This window comes from Hetaerina americana, unplaced genomic scaffold (assembly GCF_022747635.1).
Source record: "Hetaerina americana unplaced genomic scaffold, ioHetAmer1.1.p SCAF_3, whole genome shotgun sequence".
NCBI classification, from domain to species: domain Eukaryota; kingdom Metazoa; phylum Arthropoda; class Insecta; order Odonata; family Calopterygidae; genus Hetaerina; species Hetaerina americana.
In genome coordinates, this window is record NW_027286874.1 from 8,131,134 (window position 1) to 8,149,615 (window position 18,482).

The 18,482-nt window shown below is 37.8% G+C and overlaps 1 protein-coding gene across 1 annotated transcript in view; it reads left to right on the top strand.

The window, feature by feature from the left end:
* RhoGAP100F (Rho GTPase activating protein at 100F) overlaps positions 1–18,482 on the top strand; it is a 90,461-nt gene that overhangs the window by 11,985 nt on the left and 59,994 nt on the right. Inside the window, exons 8-10 of the mRNA XM_071588807.1 lie at positions 7,030–7,194; positions 7,285–7,339; positions 11,909–12,249. Coding sequence (XP_071444908.1) covers positions 7,030–7,194; positions 7,285–7,339; positions 11,909–12,249 — 561 coding nt within the window. The remainder of the gene's footprint in view (positions 1–7,029; positions 7,195–7,284; positions 7,340–11,908; positions 12,250–18,482) is intronic.

Genomic DNA, 18,482 nt, shown 5'->3' on the forward strand with positions numbered 1-18,482 from the left:
AACTTTTAAATTCCATTCAAATCTATTTCGGAAAATCTCTTTCAGTCTAAATCTTTAAATATAAACAATATAATATTTTTACTTGAAGAATTTTTCCATTCATGGTCTTTTTCATTCAAAATGTTCTCAATATTTCTACCATTGACATTTTGTTTTCTTAGTGGGAATAGTCCCGGAGCATGATAGAAATGAATCCCATTCCCTCACTAATCGGATATTTCCTTCGATTTCGATGGCACGATAAACGGCGTGTGATATTATGTTGAGTAAACAAGAGAAGAAAGAAATTAGTGAAAAAATAATATGACGACTAAATCAGGGGTTCTATAATGCCACTGAATCCAGTTTTTTTTGTTAATATTAGGCAATCAGTTAGGAATGACAAAACTTGGTCGCGTTCATCATTAGATCAGAAATCCATTTCCGTGAAAATCTAAATGTCAGTCAATTTCATCCCTAGATCTGGATTTTGTATTTTTCAATGTTATATAGGTTAGATCGGGTGATGCATTCTTTGTTATAGGAGTATCTAAAACCGAAAGCTGATTGTACATATTCGCTTTGTGGGGTTGAGTATCAATCCCGTTATTCTACAAATAATTACAAAAGTTTAGTCCAAATGATCCAATGCAGGCCTCATTAGTTTATTATGTGATTCTCTCGGCTTTTGGCCAAAAAACTATAACAGTCTCAGAAATAAATGTCGCATTATTCATCGATCAAAATTTAATCATATGTCCAATAAGAAATGGCCTCCGCAGTCGTAAAAACTGAACAGAATCTATTGAGGCTAGAAACCATTATTCTCCATTATAAATATTTCTCCGTAATTTAAAATCTTCTTGAAATAAGTTCCAGAATTTACGTTGGCTATATCCTTACCCTTATACGAGAAGCACATCGATCGATTAGTCGTGGAATCGATCGGAGCCACTCTAGAAGAGGTTTTTAGTGGTCTGTAGTCCCTGTAATGTGCATTTACAGCATTTCAGCCGTGTACATCGGTAAAGCCTATGTGAGAATTTATTAGGTAACCAGTCCCGCGATAGGTTCTGATTGGAAATATGTCCCTATCATGATTTCTGTTGTTTATATATATATATATATATATATATATATATATATATATATATATATATATATATATATATATATCTCAAATGAAGGTTTAAACAATTAAAAACTCTGAGAATAACTTAGCTTAATCAAACAAGAAAAATTGTTATCGTATGCATACCATTCCACCTTTATCCTTTTTAATTCCATTTCGTGTAAAAAATGAACAAAAAAATATTACCTCGTTGAAATTCATATTAACCTCAGTCGGTATTCTAATTTTAACTATAGGTCAATCAAATCAATGACTATACGTTTTAGAATAAATTCAGGTCAGCTGAGTTTGGTTTTCTAAAAAGACTAAGCAAAGTTCCGGAGCCTAATGTTGACCAACTTTGATAGACTGAAATTTGAAAAAAACGAATTATTTATTTTTGTGGTAAAAGAAATAATTAATTTCACCATTTAAATTTCGTTCAGATATTGTTGAAAATTTTATTGGTAAAAAAATAAGAAGGAATCTTTGTAAATTACGGAAAATTTTCATAAAACGCAAAAGAGGATTAACATCAGAACAAGAAAGGATTAACAGGCAATAAAATTTGTGGTAGAGTTGCAGCAGTAATCCAGGATGGAGTTGGATAAAGACCATTTCAAAATTTTGACGAGTTGTAATCACATACAAGTTCTGAGAATTCCGGACCAGGAAAATTTAAGGTATTCCCATAGTGGCACCTCTTAGGAATTCCAAATTTATGAAAAAAATCTTAAGATTGATAACAGATAGAACTAGCGAGATAAAAATATCATCAACGCAGTTTAAGGCGTAACCTAATGAGTTTTACACATGATTTTTGAGAAGGAAAACGATAACGCATAACAATAAACGGCAAAATAACTACGGAAAAAGATATTTTCGATGAAATCTTTAGAGTTATCGATGATCTATAATTATCACTACTCAGGATCCATAGCATTGCTAACATAATCATCTAGGGATATTAAGCGCAGTGGTCATAATAAATCTTGATTTTCAAAGTTAATAAACCATTGTCAAAATTTTATGTGTCATCCATTTATTTTCATGACGATCGTACTGGTAGTCTTCGAAGTTCACCACCGTATCGTTATGAGTCATCAAGGTGGTCTCATGAAGATTATTAACGTGGTTATGGTAACATATGACCATAGAAATCCACCTTTTGACCTTAAAGGAAAATCTGGGATTCATATATCATCCTCAAATGGTTAATTTTAATTGCTCAGAATAGCAGTAAAAAATGCCTATTGCAGGGCTCTTAAGGGATAATCATTTCAATTAAATATTTCAAGTCGTTATCGATATTTTCAGTTATAGACTTCAAAAGGTCATCCCTAAAATCGATTGGATATCAATTCCATTTTAAGGGTATACTTTTTGTGGCCATAATGAAAGAAGTAATTTTCAAACTTCATCACCATAACCTTTCGAAATACGTATTCGGGGGATGGTGGTAGTAATTCTAATGATCGGTCACCATTAACGTGCAACAGTCTGTATTATTCTGGAGCGTTATTTGGGAATCATATACATGTACATGTATAAAATATATTTGTATGCTCAAAAGTTGAACACTGGATATAAATAACAACGATGGTTGTAGTATATCTTTATTAGATGTATTTAAAGCTACAACGTCAAATTCAAAGTTAGACAAAATTAGTCAAACTTCTATCAATTAAACTCAAAAAGACTTATTGCATAAACTTAAGGTTGCATGCATACTCAAAATTTTATTCTTGCCATTTCCAGGCTAGAGAAAAACAATCATTAATTTAATCCTCGCGAATAATATAGTTAGATACATAAAAGTGAAACGTGTACCTTTTCAAGACCATTCGTAGTTATTAATATTTGTATTATACCTGTATTATTTCAAATGGCGGTGCGTCTAATTATCGTGTACACTTTTCACGTCACTGATAGAACATTGGATAAGCACTTCAAATCGCTAACGTACTCGTAATGATTATAATTAACACATTACCTCGAAAAATTCCTCTTAATTACATTTCGCAGTTGAAGTAAGCCCTGTTATATTTTATTTTTATTTCAAATAAAACAGTTTAGCAGTTAAGGGCACATTTATGTGCTTTCGAATATCTACTTTTCAGATATTTAGAAAATAGCGCGTGCTCCTATTCTCGCACCACCCAAAAGAAAGGATTTTACAGCCGACTCAGTCTGACTCCCTTTGCTTTTTAGCTGCTACTCAACTAGAAACCGAGCTCATGTGTCATTTTATTATTAAAAATAGGATGAGCAAAAAAAGATAGTGGAAAAACTCTTTAATCATAACTCGTTGTTAATAATTTAGCCCTATAAAGAAAATCCAAAATAAATTGGTGTTTGCATGCTATCATGTTAGTCATTCAATAAGTTTTATTTCGTGTGCGCCAATCAAAGCGATCGAAACCCTTGGAATGTGTCAACATACAAACCTTTAAAAGTTATCGTAGTCTCGGGAATTGTAAATTCAAAAATATGCATGAAATCATCGAAAAGGGGATCGGGATTGGTGCGGTGGCTATCGTACTGCTTCCCACCCAGAGGGCTCGGGTTCAAATTCCGGCGGTGTTGAATATTTTTCAGAGGTATCTCGATCCCTACTTGAGGTGCTTTTTAGAGGGTACTTTGAGTGAGTACGCCGTCCGTCGAATGGGACGTTAAGCTGCGGACCCCTTGGCGCCTTTCATAAAGAGTAGGCTAAAGCCGACGCCGGGTTTCTCTCCACCCTTTATCCTTTCCTGTCCGTCCCCTATGGCGCAAATGACCTCAGCTGTCGGTCGTCTCCCCTAAATACTACTGCTACTACCACCGAAAAGTCAGGAAAAAGATCTCATGTGATTCTTGCCAACGTTTACAAAACTTTTATGAAGAATATCGGCTCACCACTCACAAACTCCAAACTCGGTAGTTTTTCCTGCCATAGGCAGCGTTACCAGATATTTGCCACGCTGCCCCACATCTTGCACTTTGTGAAACTCTACGACGACTTTGAAAATATTTTTATATCCACTATTTTCATATACAGCTTATGCCCCTATATTTTATCAAATTTTCACAACCCAAAAGTACACCTTTTTACCATTTGTGGTACCACATCAGCAAATATTCTAGCAACAAGAAATAAATATCAAAACTTCCTCCAAAAGATAATTCCTCTAATTGTTGGTCCTATAGTTGCAGATTAATCTATTTACAATTTAACTCATTATCTTTTCTTTGAGTTGTAGAGCGCTATTTAAATTCTTACCAAAGGTTTGGTGAAATACTCTAGAAATTTAGACCTGTAAATATGATGGAATTTCCCAAAACATAGTTATTACTATTTAGTATGCTCTTGTATGATAATATAACCAGTAGCACCATTTATTCATATCTGATTAGGAAACTATATATATATATATATATATATATATATATATATATATATATATATATATAACATATATATATATATATATATATATATATATATATATATGTTATATATAAACATCAATTCTTCAAAATGTGTAGCCAATAAAGCCTTCGCCACGATTATTGATTAATGTATAAGAGCTCGTATTGCCATTTTGTTAAAAAACATTTGCTTTATGAATATCTCTTTCATGGATTTTATGTCGTCACACTTGGTTATTTAACACATGTGAAGAACATGCTTTAATAAAGAATATTTTTTCCGATTTGATTTATTTATTATTCATAAAAAAAGATTTTTTTATATTGGATTCTTTGAAAAAACCAGCATTGCACACCCATAATTATTGTACAAGGGAAATCAAAAGTGAAATAATCACCAAAAAACTGGTTAAGGTACTAAGAATAATTATTTTAATATGCATTTACGATAACTTTCACTGGCTAATTTTCACTGATTTGTAATATGGCGGTGTCATCAAATATTTATAGCTCCTTAGTTTCAAGAATCACTCCAGGAGCCTTATTTAGATGTGGTGCACACATAACCGATTGACTGAGTGTTGCACGTTGAATGTTAGATATATTTTGTAGTAATTATCGTGTTTGATAAACAAATTTTTCATTGATAGAGAATGTTAAGCACTGAGATCTAATTGAATAGCCATAAGATGGAAATGAAATGCTTTTTGTTTCGTAATCAATCCATTAAATCAGGCAAAATTACAGGGTCCGTACAATAAGTTTCGGGACTGGTTCCAAAAATAAAAATTTATTGCAGTTATTATTACAATTATTTAATAATCTTCAAAATACATTCCTCCTGCATCGATACATTTAGTTCGGCGCGTCTCCCACTCGTCAAAAGCCCGCTGGAAGTTGGTTTCCGGAATACTGTTGAGAGCTTTTGTCGTCGCCACTTGAACCGCCTCGATGGAGTCAAACCGATATCCTTTGAGCTCCTTTTGAGCTAACCTTTGAGGTAATAACGTTGTCGAGAAAATCTTCATCTTCCTGGACGGAGTCCAAAATTTCTTACGAAATTCCCACCCGCGACAGTTTTTGTTCCTCGCTCCAGACTTTCGGCACCAGCTTCGCGCACACTTTCCTCATCGCAAGATCCTCTGTTACAATGGTGTGGACGGTCCCGACTGAGAGGCCGGTCTCCTCACTGATAAGAGCGATGGTTAAACGCCTGTCAGAGTCCAAAACGTTTTTCACTTTGGCTACCTCAGCATCGGCTCGAGCGGTCGTCGGGCGTCCGACGTGGTGCTCGTCTTCGAAGAGCTCTCGGCCTTCCTTAAACATTTTGTGCCACTCAAAAACTCTTGTGCAGCTTAAGGCATCATCCCCCGAAGCCTGTTCAAGGGTCTCCGACATGGATTTCCCGAGTTAAACGCAAAATTTCACAGCGTAGCGTTGCTCGACGGTGCGCTACATACTGGCGCGACGACGCCACAAGCAATCACACGTCACAAAAATCCACCTCCTGTCTAAAAGCATGCCCGGAGGCGACTGAACTAAAGTGGGCCTGAGTGGTGGGGAACCCCTCTACCGAGCCGACCGATCGGACCCTGACCGCCGCTCCGTTGAGGCTACAGCGAACCAGTCACGATACTTATTGTACGGACCCAGTATATAAATTGAATTGAATGAATTACTTTATCATAGAACTCCCGGGTTTCATTTAGATAAATTGAAAAAACTGAATTACTTTGCCTTGGAACCCCCGGACGAAGAACCTGCGGAGGTTTTAAAAAGACAAGAAAAATACATTTTTGAATCTTTAAAAACAAGATATTTGCATTTTTTGTGCCAAGTATTCGTGTATGAGTATTCTCTAAAAGCATTATTTTAATTTTTTACAATGCTTGAAATCTAATATGTATTCATTTTTGCATTTATTCAAAAATAACTAAGCGATAAAAATGACTAAGAGAGCATTTAATTTAACGAACATTTTGTAAACTTAGTCGCCCAACAATTAAGCATTATGTGGAAACGAGATTTGTGTGGGAGAAGTGTCGTTAAGCCTTTTCAGCATCATTTTTAAACCACCTGAAATCTCTAAAAAGTAAGCACTAGTTACAGACTCAATGGAATTTACCGCCGTAGTCAATTCAACAAGAGCACTCATTAATAGGCGTATTCGCTGACTTACTGAATAATTGTTACGTATATTAAAAAACTCTGGATCAAAGAGGCTATTATGCAGGACGAGAAAAGGGAACACTTGCAAAATCATGACCCTCAACTCACCATTCATGCACTTTTTTTATCGTTTCACCGCACTGTCATGCAGGATAGAAGTAGTCGGTGCGAAGTTCGGAATTCGCTCGCAGTTTGTTCCTGCCAAGCACGTATCCTTGACACATTGTGAGGCACGACACGCTCCGTTTCTTCCCCGAGTGCCTAATCCTTCCTTTCCGCCACCAACCCCTCACCTCCCACACTTCCTCTCTCCTTTCCACATATTAAGTTTTATTCCTTCCTCTTTCGCCCCCTCCTAGGTTGCTGGCTCCGCCTACGGGGGCGGAATCGTGAGCACGGGCCCTTCCGGGGCGGCCCTTGGACTGAGCGGACTCCGGAGCAACTCCTTGCCCCGGGACCACCGCGACCGCCACCGCCATGTGGTCAGGTTCGAGCGGGAGGCGGGAGTGGGCGCGGTGGCGGGCGTCGGGGGAGGGATGGGACCCGGGGTGGGTGGGGTCGGGGGCATGCCGGGCGTGGGAGGGGTGGGCGGCGGCCTGCTAGACTCTCAGGAGGACAGCGACGGGGCGGTTTCGGCTCCCGAGCTGCCGACGAGCCGGAGGGAGAGAGGTGAGTAGTCGCTCCAACTTACCCTGTCCCTCTCACCCCCGGAGGAGGAGGATATTAAAATCCCGGGGAGGGAGTGGGAGAAGGTGAGGGATTGGGGGGTGGTCGGGTAGAGGGTAGAGGGATTTGAACGAGGAGAGAGAGGGAGGGTGAAAAGAGAGGAAGGGAGAAGGAAATCCGGCTGAAGTTGAAAAAAGGACTAAATGGGCAAATTTATTTTTTGCTTCAATTTCGATGCCTGTTTTGGTGAAATTTTGATGACATTTTGGTTTAAGTTTCTATCATCCAATCACGACGTTTTTTTAAATAGTAGTGAAAGTTTTACCTACTAAATTTAAATGTTAGAATAACTTGGTTAATAGAAAGACCGTCTCCTTTCCTTCTATGGTCAATGGACCCTTTGTGATCAAACATGTACAAATTAATTAAATGAAAAATCCAAATCCCTTAATCATGATTAAATAATTATGCCATCAGCAGCTTTCATTTAATATTACATACATTTAATTTTAATAACCTTCATCATTTTATTGAAATTCAGTGGTTTAATGAATCCATTGTACTTAATATTGAAACCGAAAAATAATTTATATAGGCAGTGTATGTGCATTCATTTGAAAATCACTGACGCTTTCGAGTATTCCAGAAAGATTTGTTCTAATATGAGAGTGGTTCAAAACTTTCTAAGCGTGCTAGTTGTCGTATCTTGAATTATGTAATATATAATAAATATGCTAAATTTAATAAAATATGACAAATATAATTAATTTTTAATTTTTAAATTGGAGCTAATGGAGCAAGCCTTGATGCACCGGAGTAAATAATTCATTTTGACATGTCTGGAATGGAAAATCCGTGTGGAGTTTTTTCGTAATACATGTGTGAGCTATAATGTGTATTTTAGATGACTTACCAACAGTGTTTTGTTTCAAACTCTAGATGTGGTGGTTGGTTTAAGTTTTGAACAAGGTCGTAAATGGATTCGAGGGAGGGCGAATGGTCCGCAAGGCATGGAGAGAGGCTATTGGGGGCACATGAGAGGGTGAATGGGTGGCCAAACTGAGAAATGAGATCATGGAGAGAGAGAGAGAGCATCAGGGGGAGGAAAGGGACTTGGCAGGCGAGGAAGACCATTCACATTATTTCCATAAATTATTCCTGTTTTATATTTGAAAAAATACGAGGACTAAAAAGACTATATCATGCCGGGATGAATACATTAACTGTTTCCTGGATGAGAGTTCGAAAATGAGGGAGAGGTAGGAGATTTTTTCGGGAGCTCCACTCAGGAAGGGCAGAGCATTAATACAGAAATGATAATTCACACATTAGCATATCATTCTATATGAATGAATAGATAATGAAATAACCAAATTTCAAATTCTTGATAAGGTCCGGTGCCATCAAATGATAACTGTTGATGTTAACGTAGTTCTATGCTCATGCTCAAGTGCTCTCTTAAACATTCTGTTTTTCTTTTTGAAACTTCCCTCAATTATAAAGCAATGTCCTTTCATATTTGGGCAAAATGAATTGATAGAATAGTCGAATATTGCGTTAATTTGCGTGTAAATTTCATAAATGTTGGTGAGTTCTCCAATTCTTCTTAGTTTTAAGTTAAAAAATTTCACTGTTACTCATTAATGCATAAAGTTGGTTTAGATAGACTATTATGTCACTGGTTGCTGCCTAATTTTATTTTACGATCTCGGCATGTTGGCATGTTGAAACTTTCCCTTTTCTCTGCCTTGTAGATATCAGTAGGCTTTAGGTAAGAGGTAATGCTTCCATTCCATCATTAATAGTTACTAACCTTCTCATAAAATCATAATGAATCTGACTCTGGTCAATAATCCAGTATAAGCACTTATGCGGGAGCTAATGTAGACAAGGCCTACTGGTCGTCCTGAATATCCGAGTAAGGCTTAAGAGCTGAAACTCAGAGAAACTATGCTATTGATCGGTACGCTGCTGAGAATCCTGGCAATACCTGGGGGACTAAAACTTCCTAACCTTTTCCGCGCTTAATAATAGCCTATAACAAGGTTTCCATTGATTTTAAACATGTTACTCCGGGTTTTTCTCCTATTAGAAATGTGTAACAATAATGGTGATTTGTATTGACTTAGTAATCGCTTGTTCTCTTCTGCGAATCGCGTGTTAATTTAAATTTATCGACAATCTAAGTAACAGTCAAAACCACCAGCTCTAGAAACAGTTTGCTCATACCGTATTAGCTCCTTTTCCCCATTTTCAATGTTAAATGTTCAGGTTAATGGTTAAATACACATGATAACACAAGTTTGAGGCGCAAAAAATGCTGCATATTGGCAGTTTTAAACCATGAAAATATTAATAACATTACGTTATTTTAAAACTTGGAGTTTAAGGAAAACAATGCCTACCCAAAGCGGTCCTCCTTTGAAATAATTTATTTCATACAACCCCTCAAAAAAGGAGCCACCATATGTGAGATCAGTGGCACAATTTCATTCCTCTCCTCTCTTCTTGCGTAAGTATATTGTTGAAATGCACTTTATTCTATTAACTTTAACCTGCTCAGAAATTCTGGTTTGCCCTCCTGCTGAGGGAAGAGAACATCCTCGGCGCTTTGTAACTTGCGGAAATTCCTGCGGTGGACCTTCTCTTTCCCTCTTCCTCCCCTTCTCCCCCGCACCTGGGGCCTCTTTCCCCACTGCCGAGCGGAGCACACATTGAAGCGGAGAGGACTAATTTCCGTTTGGCGTTGTTGAATGCTGCAGCCGTTTCCATCGCAACCTGGTCGAAGTGGGACGGAGCGGATTTTCCGAGAGGTCGTTCAGAAACCAAAGTGAGGTTTTATTTACAAATTTCACTCGACCTTTGGGATCGGCGTGGATACAAAAAACCTCTAATACTCCAATGATTATACTTGTCCATTACATTTTCATCATTCTGCAAGGCAAAGGCATTTAGTTCGTCAAGTGATCCCATGTACTCTGAACTAAATCTGAGGTGTTTGTGTTATATTGGCAGCAATTTCGATCATGACCGCTGGAATGACAGATTCTTGCTCTACTTCGGCTCACTCTTCCCCACTACACTCCTCGACGGAAAATTGTTGATGATTTATTTACCCCTCCTCCCCATCCCGGTCTAAGGGGTGCTGTCATTTCAAAACATTTATAGAGAAATGTTACTGCATAACTGATCGAAGCACTTTTCCACTTGATAATTTTTTTTTACGACCGGGTTTCGATGTATTACATCATCATCAGGTAACAAACTGAAGTTGTGTGCAGGTTTACATACATTCCGGAAGAGGGGGAGCGGACGTGGTAGGAAACGAGGGGGGAAGGAGAGGTAATGGTAAAGGGGAAGGAGGGGGGGGGGAAGACAAGGGAGACAAGAGAGAAAATAGTTTTGGTCAACACAAAGTTGGAGTAGCTGACATATCTCGGTGTTTATCGAGCCGTCTATATTAGCATTGGAAAGGATGTCTTGGGCGTAAGATAATACCTCTTGCTTCAGAATGGAGGGGAAAAGATTTTGGGCATCAAATGAAACTAACTTGGCATTCGGGGGTAGGGTTACGTTTTGGAGCTCTTCCACTAAGGAAAGCGAATTTTTTATACTGAATTTCGGTTTAAAACCAGATAGTTGGCGAAAGACTGAATTTAGAGTATAGGATAATTTATGCGCCGGTGCACTCATACTGGCTACCACAGGTCTGATTGGTACGTCTTGTTTTTGAAGTTTGGGTAAATCGTATAATCTTTAGGGTAGTGGGTTCATGTTAACCAGGTAGAACTTTTCCTTTTCACTAAAAACTACTTATGTTACTTTTGCAATTTTTTTATCAGAGTTTACAATTGCATCATCCCTTGCCTAACATTTCATGTCAATAGTCTGTTTGGTTTCTGATGCAAGAGAGCAAACGATAAAGAAAGGCATGTTGGACATCGACGAAATCTAATGACCGAGTGTAAAAGATGGTGGAGAAAGAAAGGAACTTATTTGAAAAGCTCCAAGCATCTGGAGAAGGCATACGAAGAAGGTAGAAGAGGTAGTGGCTTATATTATGAGGTATTATGGGTATTAAGAGGTAGTGGGATGTTGAAGGCCATGATTGATAAGAGAATAATTGGTAATTGAAGTAGATGAAGGAAGAGAATAGAGTTTCTAGATAGCATAAAGGCAGGTAGGGAGTACGTAGGAAACTAAAGAAGGAAGTGACGTAGTACAAACAACATGAATTTCGCGAGATACGAGGCACATACATGTCGTTAACATCAGTCAAAAACCAACCTTTAACAGCTCAATTACATTTGAATATTTTTTCCTGTTGTCGTAATCTTTAGAAATGAAACCAATTTAAAATTGTATAGAAGGGCCCTCAAACTAACCTAGGTCCTTAGACTAGCTCTCCTAGTCTAGGGTCCTCGGAAGGCCTTCAACCGTCCCTGCCCTGCAGTGGAAAATAGATGTCGTGGAATATCGCACTATGTACTGGCCACTGTTTAATGTGTAAGCCTCCTTCCCCTGATACGCCCTTCCGAGTGGACTTGAGTGGTTCCTTTCTCCCAGGAGGAGGCCGACTCCCCTCGTCGCCGAGCGTCTTCACCGCCGACGAATACCGCGCGTGGCTCCAACGCACGCCTTCCACGAGCGCCATCTACGAGCGCATCAGACAGAGCCGTTCCCAGGCGGCGGCTCTGACCCAGCGACAGCAGCAGGGCCCGCACCATCGACCCGGATCCGCCACTCCCGGTTCCACCTCCTCGTCCTCGATGCTGCAGGGATTGCACCACCCTCTTCATGGTGGTGCCTCGTCGTCCCTGGGACACCACGGGGGACCACCGCCGCCGCCACACCACCGCACCCTCCCGCGCTTCACCTACAGCGCGGAGAACCTCTTGGACCGATCGAGAGAGGTGAGGAAAGGCGGTTTCCAGGTTCCCGTCCTGTTCTATTACCCGAGAGGGAGTTGCAATCTTTCTAACATTTGTTTGGTTTCATATGATTTTAAGTCTGAGTTTTAATTCTTCCTCAACTTGTGAAATCAAAATGAATACCATATAAACTCAAACTTTTCCACATGCTAACGGTATTATGCTTATAATTACAATACTCGTAATTCAATTGGGACAAAATGCAGTTTCAAGCAAATTTCTACCTCGTACCGAATTAAAATCTTGAGAGAAAATGTAGTCATTAATATGATTGACGTCTTTTCTGAAAGATCTCCTTTGTATATTATCAGATCAGAATACCGGTGAGAGTAATTGCTGCATCACTATTTTAAAATTCCTCCCTTATCTTTTTGATGTTGAAAATTCACAGATATTCTCTGCACTCATTCATAAAATTGCCAACAGTCGAGTGGTTTAACAGTCACCAATGCATTCTTGTGTGGTGTATTTGTCATAAGAGAATGCAAAGATCAATCCAAGATGGAGTCTCCAAAGCTTCGAGAAAAATAATCGACTAAAATGCGGTCCTTCTGTCGGCAACGATCCTGAGACATTCCGCCACCAATCGCTCCTTCTCTTCCGTCGCTGCATCTTTCCCAAATTTCTCTCCTTCATTCAGTTGCCTGCCTGTCCCTGTAATCTTCTCCCCTTCTAGCAATCATCTATCTATCAGTTTCCCGATTCGGATGAACTTATTGGTTTAAACTTCCACGGTTGAAAACAGTAGACGCGAAAGTAGTCCAAACTGAAGTTGCGCATAATCGATTTTCTCCGCTGCGTAAGACTCCTTTCCGAGCCCATGAAACGCTCCGGGACACGAGCGGCGACACTAATTCCACGTGCTTCGCAGACTCTTCAAATATTCCTACGGTCGCAGGATAATGGGATGCCGTGCTATCATCCCCTTTATTTTTCCCCCAAGGCTTTTCCTTAGAAATAAATGTATCTTATCTTAGCTGCATATATTTCCCACATTTATGCATAAAATTCGCGTTTGGTATTCGATGCGATTATTTTATCCAATTTTTTATTGTAGAAATTTTTAGAATTTAAATTTTCTCTGAGAATTGAAGATCATCTACTCAAAAGTCATATGAACATGAAAAATTTAAACATTAGTCAGCCGTTGCAAGGCTGGTATCATAGCTATCACATTAGTTTAAAGTATGAAAGCATTTATGCTAGAATATCTGCGACTTCACTTAGATATTTTATGACACAAAATACGCCCCCCGAGCACACTGTTAAGCAGTTTAGCAATGTGCTGTTTTGAATTTTAGCCTTGCAAAATAACGTACAATGGGTTCTTGTGGTAGAACATAAAAGGTGTTTTCCATGTTTTGTCTTGCCAATGAAGAGTATAGTGTATGATATATATGCCAGATACGCCCAGAATTTTTGTTTTTCAAACTATAATTCTATTATCTTAATGTATAATCCTTTCTCGCCTTCTAGAAATTGAATATTTCACAATGAGGAATTCCAGCTTTACTTGAGAAATAAACTCAAATAATCCCTACATTAATTTTTTTATTATAGTTACGTACATCATAGTCCAATTAGGATAAAAAAGTTAAATATATCATAGCCTTTGATCTTTCTTCATCTCATCTACTCATGTGTTTTCTGTCTCCCCCGTGGGAGCGATTGTTTTGAGTTTTTGTTCCCAGTTGTTCTATGTCCTGTTGTTAAATTCAGATAAGCACCACATTCATTTTCTGAAAAGAATCAAGTTGCAAAATGCACTCAAATAAATGTTTTCCCGTAAATATGATGCGATATAGCAAACCATGTAATCTGCCTACTCGATTGTGAAAACTGCGATCATTTGTTAGCAAATATTTCTAGCTTGGAACCCTAATGATATATAAGTATCATATGAGTGGTGAAAGTCAGTGATATTGAAGTCATTAAATAATTTCAGGGTGAACGTCACTAACAGCCACCATCAGTACAACCGCAAAATCAATGTATGCTTCTTTGCTGAGAATGCTTTTTTACCCAAAGAGTAACCTCCGAAAAATACTGCATCTGAAACATGGCCATTAATAAATTTCTTTGACCTTGAATTGCGCTGAAAGTGTTTTAATCGAAAAGTGTAAAGATGCATGTAAAGTAAAGGAGTTTTCAGGAATATGAGGCTATTTTTGTGGTTGAGGAATTGTTTGAAATTCTTATATCTATGTCTCCTATACCGGGAACTTTTATTACCTATCAAGAATAGTAGTTGACTAACTGAATATTACTTCTTTGGTGTCCTCTGAATAATAAATACAAAGTGAGAATCACTCAATATCAAAAAGACATAAAGGAGACCTTACTTTTAATCTCATCATTGGAGCTGTATAATTTAAATGGGTCAGGCATGAGAAAGAAGGCATCACTGTATCTTAAAAATAAAAAATGTGTTCTTTGATACAAAATAGGATGTAGTATTTGATGAATCGAAGGGACCCAATTAAGTTGTAGACTTTGGTCAATTGGAAACTCCTCTGGTTTATTTACAACATTAATATAATGATGCTAAATATTCTTTCTTTTTCTGTACAATCTCTAAGGATAACATAGTATCTTTTTAATTTATTCTCTGATGAGTACATACATAATCAGATGTGTTATAATGCAAGGTGTACGTAAATAATAAAATATAAAACAATATATTGTCATGGGATGTGGTCCGTTGGAATCGAGATATCGAAGGTTATACTCGAAGATACAAGATTTTGCAGTGCCACCGTCCTTGTTCTATGTGAACTAAAGTTTTGATGGAATATTGTTAGGTGTAACTTTTTTAAATAAATATAAGGTGTTTTCATTTCCATCTTCATATTCTGGCATAATATATGCATCAATAAAGAAATATTATGCATAAATAAAGAAATATTATGCATAAATAATCTTAATAATCCTTCGCACAAATCAGTTTACTATTTCAGTAGTTCTGCTGATTGTGCAATTTCTCGCAAGAGGAGTCTGTCAAGATTCTCGCGGAAATTTGGCGTTAGAGCCGATTGGCAATAAAAACATTTCTTGCCGTACTGCTGCTAGTTGTCAAGAGTTGAAAAAGCACCGGTGGAATTGCGACAATTCTGTATGACCCTTCGTCACGAATATAATTTTTTATTATATTAATATTTAATTTTTTCTTCAAGATGTCAATTCATGGTGCCACATGGAAATTGTGTGTTAAGGAATTCCATTTGAATATTGACCAATAAACTGTTACATATCTGAAGATGATATTTATGGCATTTGTATACCTAAACTACATTTGAGTTTTCTATTATAATACAGTATAAGAAGATAAGCGTTTTGAAAAATTGTGTGCTAGGTTACTATTCGAGTTCTACGGAGAGAGAAAATAAAGTCATTTAGTCCATAGTGGGCTTGCGGTGTGTCGGATATACATTACATACATAATTACCAAATAATGTTCAAAGTTATTGAGATCTGGAATTTCTTGCAAATTTCACAAGTCTTATGCAAAAAGTTTCGTCCTGAGACGACATAAGCTAATGAATAAATGGATTAAGTATATATCAAAATACCTACTGTCAAAGTAATGTCTATTCAGCGTCGGTAAATCACAGTTATGAAAAGCTTTTTAAGCCGGTTAATAAAATTTACCTGAGGCGTTGTGGCTTAATTATTAGTTAATCTATTGTAATTGAAACTTCGCTCGAAAGAACTTCTATTTGAATAGTCAGTGAGAACTTTGGTGATACATAGCAATAAATCTATTTTTCCCAAGCAAATATGCAATCATGTTTTTATATTATGCAAATTACATTTAATGGCTTGCCGTTAACTAATAATGTTTTTTTAATAATTACAGCAATTATAAATAGTTTTTCCAGCAGCGGAGAATTAACAAATGCAATGTACTTAAAGTACTTTGTGCTGTTATGATATATTGTACAGATTAAATGCTTTAATTTTTATTTCAGTCTCCGTTTATTCAACTGATTTAGCTGTCTCAGTTTTCATTTTTTCAGAGGGTAGCATAAATGATTTTATACCTAAAGAGAATATCTAATTCTCCTTTTGGTGATATATTCAGAAAATACTACCTTGATCAAAAATTTCCCGGAATTTATTCAGAAAATTAAAAATACAAGTTTATTCATCTAAATCTATATTGTCCCCTTCAAAGTAATCCCCATCGACTGCAACACACTTATGCCAGCGCTTGATCCAATCCTCGAAACATTTTTTATATTCGGTTTTCGGTATGTCCATCAGTGCTTCCTGCGATTTTTCCATTACTTCCTCTCGGCTGCTAAAACGCGTTCCCCGTAATGGTTTTTTAACTCGATTGAACAGAAAGAAGTCACAGGGAGCCAAATCAGGTGAATTCGGTGGCTGTTGGATGGTATTTGTTGCATTTTTCGTCAAAAAATTACGAATAATGATAGCACTGTGCGACGGTGCGTTATCATGGTGCAAAATCCACGAGTTTTCTGCCCACATTTCTGGTCTCTTTCGGCGAATTGCTTCACGCAAACGTCTCATAACGCCCAAATAATACTCTTTGTTTACTGTCTGGCCTTCTGGCAAAAATTCATGATGCACTACACCGTTGTAATCCATGAAAACCGTCAGCATTGCCTTCTTTTTTGACTGAAAACGACGTGGTTTTTTTGGTCTCGGCTCATTTGGTGAACGCCATTCACTTGCCTGATGTCTGGATTGCGTGTCGTACTCATAAACCCACGTCTCGTCTCCAGTAATGATCCTTTTGATGAATGTGGGATCGGATTCAGCCTCGCAAATCATGTCTTTTGCGACGTCAACACGGTCTCTTTTTTGCATGAAATTGAGGTCTTTTGGCATGCTATACGACGGAAACCCAAATCATTAACCACAATGTCTTGGGCGGATCCATAGGCAATGTTCAAGTCCTCCGCTATTTCTCTGATGGTTAATTTGCGGTTATTGACCAACATTTCTTTTACTTTATCAATTTTTTCACCGACTTTCGATGTCGATGGTCTGCCACTGCGTTCATCATCTTCGATTGACTCACGACCACTTCTGAACCGCTCGTGCCACTGGTAAACGACCGTTTTTTTTAGAGAATCGTTGCCGAAACACTTTTCCAACATTTCCAACGTCCGTGCGCCACTAAATCCGGTTTTTACGCAAAATTTAATACAAGTTCGTTGTTGCAAATTTAAATCCATTTCTGCAATTGTAAAAAATCGCCAACACACACAGAGATAGATGTACTCTTGGCTACGTAACTTTTGCAAATGTCAAGTTATGACACTAAGATTTAAAGGGAATATCAATAACAGATGTACCAATTTAACAAAAAAAACAGAACTCAAATCGGAACGATGGGAGCGCCACACGGTGGTTATTCCGGGAACTTTTTGATCGAGGTAGTATATATATATATATATATATATATATATTATATATATATATATATATATATATATATATATATATGTGTGTGTGTGTGTGTGTGTATACACACATGCACACGTCCTGTGCCGTGTATTTTATTGTGTGAACAATTGTGCGTATCAAATACGGTGTAAATTTGAATGTCGGCCTTTGTGAACTATGGAGTTATTTATTTTCTCATTGTGCGCTCATCTTGGATGGAATAACAGCGTGCTCAGGTGCAAATGCTTTCTTAGGGATGTGTATGTTCACGCGCAGCTCATATCACCTGTTTCGGCTTTCATGGTACCTGTAACCAAGAGGCGTACTCAGCAATAGCCTCCATTGATAATGTATCGGACCTTGTGTTGATTTTTCAAAATATTCAACTAAAATTTAAAACTTAAAACCATCTCACTTGAGGAATGAAAAGCACGCTATAGATGCACTCAGTTCCAGGATAGCATCATGTGGAGGCACCCCGAAGGCTGTTGTAATAGGTGAGCGTAGACTTAACCCAGTATTAAGCCAAACGGTGTGTGAAAATTCACGCGTCAAGATAGTGGGGGACCAGTTCATTTCCCTGTGTCGCCTATGGTTTCCCAGGGAGATGTGTGATATCTAAAACATCACACAGCTTGGGTGAAAATATGACTTTCCAAAAGCGTCTCCCAGAATCTAACCCGGACCCTCCGGTAGGTAGCACAGCCCTCTACTCGCTGGAATACCACATTCCCGTGGAGGAAGATCGGAAAAACTTTTACCTTCATGGATATACTCATCATTTATCTTGATTGATAATG